The 12,287-nt window shown below is 34.5% G+C and overlaps 1 protein-coding gene across 5 annotated transcripts in view; it reads right to left on the bottom strand.

The window, feature by feature from the left end:
* The window catches only part of CFAP47 (cilia and flagella associated protein 47), a 275,959-nt gene that overhangs the window by 27,089 nt on the left and 236,583 nt on the right, over nt 1-12,287 (bottom strand). For 2 of the 5 annotated variants that reach the window (XM_017811012.1, XM_017811013.1), the window contains 3 exons: nt 11,865-12,024; nt 11,124-11,215; nt 7,002-7,160 (listed from right to left, as the gene is read on the bottom strand). In XM_017811012.1, the coding sequence (XP_017666501.1) occupies nt 7,002-7,160; nt 11,124-11,215; nt 11,865-12,024 (411 nt within the window). Of the gene's footprint in view, nt 1-7,001; nt 7,161-11,123; nt 11,216-11,864; nt 12,025-12,287 lie in introns of those variants that run through there. The other 3 variants (XR_001874104.1, XM_017811014.1, XM_017811016.1) reach the window with 2 other exon arrangements.

Below are 12,287 nucleotides of genomic sequence, written 5' to 3'. Positions count from 1 at the left end.
ACTGTTAAAACAGAAACTAAAAAACCAGATGTTCACTACTCATTTTTGCCAGACATCCAGCATCTAATCTTGACCTTCCAAATCTTATGAAATATCTTTTTTCATAGCCCCATTCAGCTCTCATCTGACACTTGTCCTTTTCCTGCTTCTCCACTATCTTCCAGGAGTCTTGACATACACACGGATGAAACTCAGCAGACAGTGGGGAATGAACATTAAACGTGCAGAAACACCTCATCAGCAAAATCAGAGGCAGACAGAATACATTATTGCACAGTAGATTAAACCATTTTAATACAGTTTTCAAGCAAATATTCAAGTGAACAGCAAAAAGTGAATTACAAGAGTAATAAAGGAAGAAAAAATAAAAGGAAGTCTGGTGGTCAACATCCTAATATTTAAGTAGACATAGCCCTTCCCAAATCTTTGTTCGTGAAGCCTGGCCATGATGATGATCATCTGGACAGTAAGAAATGTATCTCAGCTTAGAATTAAATAGCTATTTCTCACTGTAAAATGTCATAACTCCATGATAATATCAGCAGAATAAACAAATTGCACAAGAATCCCAAAAGACCTGCCTGTAGCTTAATATACCTTTACCAAATTTCTTCATACAGGTACAAAAGTGCTGTATGTAGAGCATGAAAAATAACAACAAAGATAACATAACTTTAATAAGTGTGAGACATCAAACCACCTTAAATACATAGAAATAAATGGATTTTAAAAAGCTCTATCCTCCTGTTGATAATATAGTCATTGATCTTCATTGGAAGTCAAGGAAATCCTCAACGAAGTTCTGCATATATATCTTCATATCTCTTCCCTCAAAATTTATTTCTCTTTCCATGTCCAGTCAAAGCTCTTCATCCATAGCTTCAAGGCTGTGCAAAATTCCACTCTTAGCCACATCTTTTTATAACCCTACATAAAACTGCCTGTTTCCCTAGGAACAGCAACCAACTTGAATTCTTATTTTCTAAATTTTTGCTTACATTTTGTATTTTTGTTTCCTTATTTTTCTCCTTCAAAACTCTTCTTTAAAACAGCTATCCACTTCTAAACCAAGTTTCTACTGTAAAGAGAGCAGTTAAAAGCCTTTCCTCCCTGCTTTTTTTGAGCATGTTTCTTCCAAACACTGCAACAACTGAAATGGAAGCTTGTGAATCCATGTATATGAAACACATAGTGGGCATCTAGTATCTGCTCTTCCACATATATTTCTGCACTGTTTCTTGCAGATTGTTTTCATATATTCTGTCTCTCTGAATCCCTTTTGCATTAATTCCCTTTTCACTATGCCTATCCATCCACCTGCCTTAACACTCTTTCTTTCTTTTGATATTACTTGGCATAGTAAATTAAAACAAAAACCTCAGAAAAAGCAAAAGGATTCTCATCAGCCCAAAGGATCTCCCACTTTATTCTCCTTGGATCTGATATTCTACTCAGATTTGTACACTAACCTATAAATTAATTCTATAAAGGAATCAATTAAAATGTGTTTCTTCATAACACATTATATTGCTTCTCCAACAGGCTCCCCTTTTATTTAGCCTTGTCTTCATTTATCCAGAAACTCTAGCAGATAAAGATCACATCATTGGCTGGGCACAGGAAACATCAAAGCAGCTTCTTCATGAACATATCTCATGATTTAGTCTTAATTCACACAGACATTATTTTTTGATGGTATTCTCACCCATCTGCCTCACTTTGAATGTCACCCATGGAAATCAGTAACAACTCAAGCTGTCTTTTAACCGAAACATTCAATTTGTGTTGGCACACACAGAAGATAAATTGAAAACTCATGTCACAGTTTTTTCAATAGCCCTTGATAGTTTTACACCATACTATGGTCCATTACAAAAGGATCCATTTTTTATCTTCTGACTTTTTTTAATATACAAAACAGGCTGAGCCACAGAGACTGGAATACAGGACCTAATCACCAGGGTCACATTTTTTTCCTTCCTTTTCCTTATCCAACAGACTGCATTCAGCTATACATAAGATGGAACATCCATAACATAGGGTAGTGTAAAATCCTCTGCTATAAGACAGATGTAATCTCAGGGGAGGTATCCATTTGTGTTATATTTTGGATACAAATCAGTTTCAGAATTAATAAAAGTTCAGTGTAGCAAATTTCTGAGGTTTCACTCCGTATTCCTCAGGTGGCTTGAAGAAAGAGTAATGGCTCAAGGTCACAATTTCATTCAATGCTCTGTGGTGATTCTATGTAACTTCTAGTCACTTGTCTTATAGTTTTAATATCTAGCTATATCTTCAAAGCTTCAGATCAATGTGTTCTTAAGCTGTCAAAACTAGAGGCCTGATGCACTAATTTATAAAAACATAAAGTTGTATACATTCTCCAAAACAGCAGGAGAAGGTTGTTTGGTTTTGGGTTGTTTTTTTTTTTTTTTTTCATCATGTTCTGCTGGAAATGTGCAGTGTGGGAGAGATGAAGGGGATCTAGAGATAATAACTTCATTTTCTGTAAGAACAACAAAATTTGAACAGTGCAGCTTCAGACAGAGAAGACAAAGAATTTTAGCACAAAAATGACAATAGGATGTAATAACCTGGAAATAGAAGAGCATTTAGGGTAGAACAGTTGCACGTGTGCATGTGGTTTTTTACAACAGTGACTGTCAGATACATTTTCTGAGGCAAATTTAGGTGCATAAACCCTCTACTTGCTTTTCTATGTTAAAAAGCTGAGACAAGGAGTGCACTGCTTCATTGTACTTCTAGGAAACCTAAAACTGTATCTCTTAAAGGCTTTGATTAGCAAGGCTTTTTTGATGTCCCATAAATAATGACAAAATAATTCAAAAAATAGTGCAAATTAATGCATTGTGAGGTGCTATGATGTTGCAGAAGCACAGTTAAGGTCCTGGAGACCTGTGTTGGCTACAGTTTTGAGTTACAGAAGCTTTCCCAAAATATCGTTACAAAACAAGGGTGTAGTAGTTTCGCTTCTATTGGAAGCAATACTTCCTTATCATCCAACCACAGCAATTACAGGAAATTCTGTGATCAAGAAATGGGAGGAATGGCAATCACAATCATATAACAATTAAAGTAATTAATAGACTCTTGCAGCAAATTATATTGCCTAGGTTTTTCTCATCCACTAACTCAAAATCCTTTTAAGAGATATCTATTTATGTATTCTTGTTTCAGAGATACATTATGTTGGGTTAGTCAATCAGTTCTTTTGGACTTCTCATGTTTCCTGGATGTACATCATACTGAAGAGTAACACCTGGAAGAACTTATTAATTTCTAGGTTTGTATTATTTATTGTTTTTGCAATTTTGTGAAGCTGAATAAATAACTTCAGATTAGTTTATAATTGATCTGGTTCCTTGTAAGCATTGAATATTTAAACTGAGCATGATTTTGCATAAGTGTCAGAAAGTAATTTTAATTAACATAATGATGCTTCTCATTCCTAAGGCTTGCAGATTTCAACATTTTATAAAATGTTAAAGAAACAGAAATGAATGCCTGTTCTGTAAACAGAAATAAAAGCAGTTCCAAACCACGTTTGCTCACAATTTATAAGTTCTTCATTTTTTTCAGTATTTGTCATTACTGTTCTACTTATATTAAGAAAAGAGAGTAGGAGGAGTTACTTATGAGATAAAAAATTATGCTAATTTTTTTTCTTTGTTTAATGGACCCAGTGGTAGCCTTGTATATCAACAAGTAAATAAAGTCCTATTTGAAATTCTTCATTAAAATGCCTGGCATTATTTCAGTTCAATAAAGAAAATAAACAATGCATCAAATCTCTCCCATGCTTCACTCATAAATTAAGAAACAAACAGCCAGATGTAAACAAAAACTAAGTAGCTGACATGATAATCCATCTAAGGCTTTCATTTCTCTCTGATGCTCTCTTTGACTTCTACTAGTTCCCTGTTTTCCAGCAGGAATTTTTACCCTTAACTACAAGGTAATAATCCATAACAGAGTGACCCGGTCAGTGGTTTACCCCCTTGTTAACACTTCCATTTTGACATTGCTCGCTTCTTTCATCCACTGTTAATCCAAACCAATCAGTTTGTTATTCTTTCTTATACTTTTGCAGAGTAAGAAAATCTCATTTATATAGCTATAATTCTCTCATCCTCAAAGATAATTTAAAAAATAATGCCACAATGATTCTGACAATACAGAGATGGCTTAAGTAGGACAGAGGACCATCTTCATCATTTATTATCCTCTTCATACTGCTTTCAATATTAACCTGCTACATTTTATCAGGAATTACATTAAAATCTCTGGAGGAGAGATTAAGTCTACAAAAATATTTTGTCTCCACCTATACTAGCACTTTTCTTTCTTTTGGTGTTAAGATTTCTTTGGTCATATCCAATTTTATTGAACTCATATCCTAAAGGTGAGCCTCCCGATCCAGATCTGCCACATTAAATAGAATTTCAAGGAAAATGAAATATGTCTTTATTTCCTATTGAATATTTAAAGTAAACTAAAAATGCTGTTTTATTAGAATAAAAATAACAGCCCTCACACTTGTTTGGATGAATCTCAGCTCTTACATTTGCTTTACTGAAAAAGACATCTTTAGAGTCACATGTAAGGAAAAAGATGAAAAATACATGTAGAGTGAAAATATGCATTTAATGCAATTGAAAATTATTTTTTAAAGGGCCATATTATATTTGCTATGTCTAAACCATTAAGCTTTTATTATTTGATCCCTGTAACTTTGCTGACTTCAGAACAACAAACTATATAATTTCAGATAGATACTATTTAGATGGTCCCTTCTTAAAAAATTGTAATAGTTTTCTGTGTCAAATGATCTCTGTTGGATGAAATTGATTTTTTATGTAAAAGACATACTTGAAAATTTTTAACTTTAAAGTATTTATACTTGTCCAAATACCTTAAATACTGAAGCAGATTATTAGCTGTTTAAATGTGATCTGCCAGTAATTATGATCATTTATCTTTGGATGTAAAAACTGCTTTCTGCACATCACACATACACTCTGATAAATCATTCTTTCAGAAGAGAAAAAAAATGAAGAACAGCTTGCCGGACTGTTATCTTAGAGGTTTAGGCTTTTATTTATATTATTTCTGGTAGAATGAAGAAAGCTTAGATAGTACCATTAAAGTTGATTCCTAATAGGCATCAAATTCATCCATAAATAATGACATTTTAATGTCACTGAAAACCATGAAAAGCATAGTTATAAATGATCTTACTACCTATGGTGTAAAGCATTTCACTACCAGACTTTTTGCTCGAAAAGATGTAATGTGCCAAATCAATGTCTTGCAGTAAGTGCAGAAGTCAGTGGTAACAAATTATTCCTATGAATAAAACAAGCACTACACATCAGGAACCTGCAAGTCTTTCAAAATGCTGCCTCAGTTTGCTCAATGTATGTTTTCTGTGTCAATTCAGATGCCAACATGTTGGAGGGAAATAGCTCAAGTATGCTTAAGGTAGCCTGCTCATGTGTGACGAGTCAATAAAGAGCTAAACACATTACTCTAGGATAAAAAAAAAAAGTCCCTCTGTATTTTGATGGACAGCAGTTCTCAAAAGGATGAATAAAGTTATATAATAGTATTCACAGTTATATAATAGTATTCACAGTTCTCCAAAGAGGAAAGAATGTATACTGAGAGCTTCATATTTTTTCGTTTTACTAGACTGACCACTAACATTTTTTAATATGGGAGTATAAAATAATAATACGCCCAGATTATAAGTTATCTTTGACTCTGCAATAAAAGTATAAAGTTTAAGTACTTAAAAATACTAACTAATCAGTAAGTATATGCTGTGCAAGCTCTTGTTAACAGTTCAACTCCAGACCTCCTCTTTTTTTAAAAGCTTTCAAAAATAAAATTTGTTTAAAGATCTGGACAGTAATTGCTTATATGAGACTACATTGGTCAGTGTGCAGAGCATGGTCATGTTTGCATAAAAATCACCCTTATAGGAAGGATGTAATTCACCTAGATTTACCTTTTACAGCTTTTTAGGTTTTCATAGTTATTCGACAGGACAGTTTCTGTAACATGGTATTCCTGCAAAGTCTCTGTTGGAACAGACTGTAAATGGCAGAAACGAGACACAACAGCAAGGTTTGCTGCCTCTCCAACTGATCACCTCATTGCAATCACAGCAACATCTGTAAACTCAATTTTTATGACCTTTCAATGCATTACACTCTTACACAAAGTTTGAGTATGGGTGAAATCCCTTCCCTCATTTACAGCTAAGTTAAACACACATTAGGCTGTCTCATATGTCATAATGTTAAGTTTCAAAGGTGCACAATTTTCAAATTTATTGTAGTGACTATGACTGGCAAGGCACATCTATTAAAAGAAATACCAGCGATACAGCAGTAACAAGCAGTCTTTTCTTGCCACCTATATGTTGTACCATTCTGTTTCAAGGAGAGGTATAATATGAAAGGCTGGGGTATCTCTGAAGAAATTGATTTTCACTGTGTTCTCAGCAGATTAACAGTAAGTGGAAGCTATCCTTTAACAGAACTTTATCACTTCTTTCGTACAAGTCCTCCTTCTTCAATCCATTTTGCTGCAGATATTGGCCTGCTAGTAGGAATGCATCTTAAAAACAAGGACAATCTGCAGATAAATGTTTCTTTGCAGTGCTTACACAGACATATTTTTGCTAACTTTAGACTTTGTGCAGGCTGTTCTCTTTCGAAGCAGAGATTGTATTGCGTGCAAGCCTTAACAGCCAAGACAGATTAAAAAAAAAAAGACAGGTCAGGTTCAAAGGTGCCTATAGCTGAAGACATACTGTTAAACAGATATCCTATATTTGCAAAACAATAGAAATATGGACTGGGAAAATTTTTCTAAACCTCACCTTACCATGGCTGAACTGCACATTTGGTGAAGTACTTACCTTATTTGCAACATTCCTAAAATAGTATGATATCAAAACTATTTATTTTTACCATCGGTGACTTTAACTTCTTGGGTTTTGGCTGAATCATCTCTATCGACCGTGTCGGAATTTCTTGCGTCAGTCACAGCAGTTGCATCAGGAACTACACCCATCAGCAGCATTTCTACTCTTTGCTCTACTCTCTGCCTGGCTCGACAGCGCACCACAACTACAGAAAAGTAAAATCATGTTATTTGTAAAGCACTGGCATCTTGACTTTAACAAAGCAATTAAACATAGAAGTTAAACGTGCTTAGAGAAAGATAAAATACCAGTGAGGAGCAAGACAAACAAAAGCTTTTCCCCAGCCTTCAGTTTCCATTGCTCTGTTAGGTGAAGTAGCAGGACTATTGCTAAGCAAACAAAAATCTGTTTGTACAGTTAGTTCCTAACAACATTTGCAAATTTCTCTCTTATTTTTAATCATTAAAGGTATCTTCATTTTAGTTCAATTGCAAATAGGAATTACGGCATAGTTTGAAATATGCCAATAAGAAAGGAAGACTGAAACAAAACCAAAAAAATACAAGAATTTGAAGGTTAAATGAAAGTATATTAAGTTACTCTTTGATTTCCTAATTTAAGAAAACTGTTGTTCAAACTTCAGCTTTAATAGAAGTATGCCAGAATAAAAAGTATTCTCGTACAAGTTTCTGTTTGAAGCATGACAGAGCTTTTTTTTCAATTCAGAAGTGATTTTAATTTATTGCTTCTAAAATATGTCTTTTTCATTACAAAGTTGTCAGGCCCTAGCTTACACATTAGTTTTTCTAAAGCTTGCTTCAATAGTTACTCTTTATGGTTCTTTCAATATTTATTGGCAGAGAAAGAGGAGGAAATTACATGCAAGAACTGAAACAAAATACTTAGAATTTTTTAGAGTTATTGGAATCAACATGAAAAAGAAGAGCTGATCACATACTTGTCAGTGTCAAGGTCTAGAAGTCATGTTCATCAGAATTACATCCAATGTTTCTTTAAAAATTAACAGAACTTAACATCAGGAGTTAATGATAAATAATTTAGAACCATATCATGGTGAGTAATTATGTTAAGTGCTTAAAAAAGAGCAATGAAACTCTTTCTTCAATGCCATGTTTATTTATCTTCAACTTTCAGTTCTGATTCACTATCATTATTCTGGAAAATAGGTATTTATACATCAAGTTCAAGTAATCCCCTTTCCTGTTTAACAGGGCTGAAGTAATTTCTAGAGCTTTCTTGTTTAAGAATAGATTACATTGTCTGCACTACACTAGCTTACTAAATGTTTCAGATTACTGTGTGCACATGTTGTGTTCACATCCTTTTTTATTCCACAGTTCATCTAGCTACCTGAACTGTCTCTGTATTTTCTTTTTTCTAAACGGCTAAGTAATACTTATGGATAAAAGTCAGATACATCTGGGATTTGACTGGACAAGTCCCTCAAAAACCTGATCTAATTAAACCTACTTTTGACCAGGGAGTTGGAATAGATGACCTCCAGTGGTCCTCTCCAATCTAAATTGGTGTATGGTGCTTTGACTACAAGAACAAAAAAAGTATTCTGGATGATCCTCTGCTTGTAATCACTTTTATAAGATAGCCAAGTTATCATCTACCTAACATGTTCTACATAGGCTGTGACCACTGATCATTTTAATTGGTCTCATGAGATAGTAAGCCAAGTGACTTCTAGAAGTTTAAGTACATTAAGATGCAAATAAGAATGACAGAAAGATGAACTCCTAATATACTAGCAAAACAGTTTTGGTTTTTGACATAAGAGCTTGTAGCCTCCAGGCAATTTTAATAAGTGTCTGCATTAAAAGAAATTAAAATACAACTTTGTTTATTATTTAAAATAATTTTTTAAAAAGTATATTTTTTGTTATTATCTGCTTTGGATTCATGCCTTACAACACAAGTTTTTAAAAAGCCCATTTAAAACTGAAAACCATGGGATTTCAGAATCAATATAAGAATAGAAAGCTTCCTAAATACACTCACAAACAGATATTTCAGTTTTCTGGGTAATTTTTGAAGAACCTAGTACTTCCTTAGAAAAAAAAGTTAGCCCAACATAACATGCTGGCCAAAAAATGGCATGTATTCAAAATGAAAGCAATGTTTCTTGTATGCATTACATTTACTGAACATAAACTAATAGAAAACATTTATAAATATAATTTAGTTTTGCTGCTTTAAAGAAGCATTCAGGAATTTAAAATTACTTGAGATTTGACATTATTTAGGTTTCTGATCATATACAGAAATGATGTTACTTAAGCAACTTATGAATGCTAATAGTTTTAATTCATAGCTTATATGGCAAGTCTTGGGTCCTGTACTTGGGTCACAACAACCTCAGGCTTGGGTAAGAATGGCTGGGAAGCTGCCCAGCAGAAAAGGACCTGGGGGTTTGGTCAAAAATCAGCTGAACATGAGGCAGTGAGCCCAGGTGGCCAAGAAGCCCAATGGCACCTGGCCTGTGTCAGCTATAGCGTGGCCAGCAGGACCAGGGCAGTGATCATCCCCCTGTACTCGGCACTGGTGAGGCTGCACCTCAAATCCTGTGTTCAGTTTTGGGCCCCTCATTACAGGAAAGACATTGAGGGGCTGGAGCGTGTCCAGAGAAGGGCACTGGAGCTGGGGGAGAGTCTGGAGCACGAGTCTGATGAGGAGCAGCTGAGGAAGCTGTGGGTGTTCAGCCTGGAAAAAAAAGGAGGCTCAGGAGAGGCCTTAGTGCTCTCTACAACTACATGAAAGGAGGTTGTAGTCGTGTGGGGGTTGGTCTCTTCTCTCAGGTAACAAACAACAAGACAAGAGGAAATGGCCTCACATTGCACCAGGGGATGTTTAGAATGGATATTAGGAAAAATTTCTTCATGGGAAGGGTGGTCAGGCATTGGAATGAGGTCACCAGAGAAGTGGTGGAATCATCAGTCCTGGAAATGTTCAAAAACATGTAGATATGGTGCTTAGAGACATGATTTAGTGGTAAGACAGAGGTGCTGGGTTAGTGGTTGGACTCAGCAGTCTTTTCCAATCTTAATGATTCTGTGACTCAAATGAAAACAATAGCCCAATAAAAGGGAGATTTATCTCAGAGTGCCAGTGAATTACATAACAGATTTAAATAACACAACAAATATTCACATCAATATACATAGTTTTAATGCTAATGAGACTCATTAAAACCATCATTTGGGGCAACAGCTGATTACATGATAATATTCTGTTTCATTCCTTAAGGTATTAAAGTGGAAATTAAAGAGATGAAAGCTCTAATTAATACCACATCATTGGTATTTGTCTACAAGTAAAGAGTCCTTAAGCAACATAAATTAATGACAGTACAAATATCTATTTCTATGTTTTTCCAGAAATTGTTCCTGTACCTTAATACATTTAGTGTAGACAGGTATTATATTCACTTATTCATTCTTAAAAAGGTAAGTTGAAAGGACAAGTTGCTATAAAATTTTCCTTCATCTACACATTGAAATGTAGCTTCATCAAGGATATAGATTTAAAAGGCTGTTCACAATTTCCTGTTTCACAGTTCTGGGTTTACATCACACCTTAAAAAAACAGGTGATCAATTCTATAAGCATTTACTACCCCCAAAATAAGCAACCAAAAAACCCCTTGTGAGTGTCAGTTGTTTTTTAATGAAAGTTTACTTCTCAGAAGCAAAGGGAAAACTTACTGTTATTCACAAAACTCTGTATTCTGCTTTCGATTAAGAAATGAAATTCAAGGCTGAGAAAAACAGTGAACATCTACTCCAACATTTTGCACCCTGTAAACTCTCCAGAAGGGTGTTCTGGGTATGCAAGCAGAAATCTACCCGTGAGTTAATTAGACTTACCTTCAGTTCTCAAACTCAGCATTAATTGGTACAGTGAAGGGCACAGGCCTTAATATTTTCAACTGCCCCCAGCTCCTTTTATCCACAATGAGAACAAAATAGTAGATCTAGATTTGTAGGTTGCAAATGGAGATTTTATTTTTAATATGTGATTTCATCTTTTTTAGGATGTAGCAAAGTACTGTTGCAAATTCTTGTGATCAAGTAGGTGAGAACATAAATGACTATTTAATTTTCTTAACATTATTGTTGAAGTTTTTTTCAACCATTACCTACCTAATTTCTGCTGTGGTGCTTCAGGTATTCCATGAACTGGATATCTCCAGAGTATTCCCTCGATTTCCCCACTTTCTGCTAGAAAAACATTCCTAGGAAAACAAGTGAAGAGTATCATTCTGATAGACTGCTGAGAATTCTTTTTCCAAAGCAATCTAGACTTTGTTGTCTGGAGTTGTTAGAAAGGTTAGACTCTATTTTATTGTGTACTGTAATGATAAATATATCTGAGAAAAATAAGAAATAAAATACAACTATACGTATCAGCTCTAAATTATATCAGCTACAACTTATATCCACTTAGCATATTTGAATATTATTCTGTCTGGATATGAGAACATTTGGCCTGACCTGCATTCTGACAGGCAATATTTACACTAAAACAAAGTTTATGCAGTTTATGCATTACATAAACATATCCAAATGAGAACCATAATGAGCCCAAACACACAGAAAAAACAGAGGTACCTAAGAGCTTTCAATATTCATAACTGCACTGGCAGGTAGTACTTTACATTGTCTTTATTTAAAGTGGGAACAGGAAGATATTAAGACAGAGGGAATTCTTACCCTGAATCCACATACTTTGTAGGGTACATGTAAAGCTTTTGATGGCCACCCATTGCCCTCAAATCAGACACTTGATTGCCTTTCGGAGCTATACATGAATAGTCAAAGGGGAAATGAAGACAGGACTGAATATCCTCAACTACTTTTTCCTTTCCTATTAGAATAAATTACCTGTTTAAGTCTTTATTTGATCCACCAGAGAACTCATAAGTCCAGTTTTCACCATTTTCCTTCCTTACGTGAACTATCACCTCAGCTTTATACATTTTCATTGCATGTGGCACGAATAACACGGGGATATTCACTTTTTCTTTTGGAGCTAAATGGATTCCTGTAAGATGTAACAGACTGTTATGATATTTTGAAAGTTTTGAAAATTATTGGTTTACTCATATACTTCCCTTTCACTTTTTTAACCACTGTTTAAGATTTTATCAGTGTACTGTTTTCCCTGTGAAAAGTTCCATTTTACCCTGCTCTTGCTACAGCCAATTCTAATCTTATAGTAGCATTTGTGGCCTGTCTTCCTGTATAAGATACATTATGTTTCAATGTCCTGGATAGAGAAGTTTATATGAAGTGTTGTTTTAAACT

The sequence above is a fragment of the Lepidothrix coronata genome, unplaced genomic scaffold, assembly GCF_001604755.1.
Source record: "Lepidothrix coronata isolate B3197 unplaced genomic scaffold, Lepidothrix_coronata-1.0 Scaffold30, whole genome shotgun sequence".
NCBI classification, from domain to species: Eukaryota; Metazoa; Chordata; class Aves; order Passeriformes; family Pipridae; genus Lepidothrix; species Lepidothrix coronata.
The sequence above is the reverse complement of the archived record's forward strand: the minus strand, read 5'-3'. Positions and strand labels throughout refer to the sequence as shown.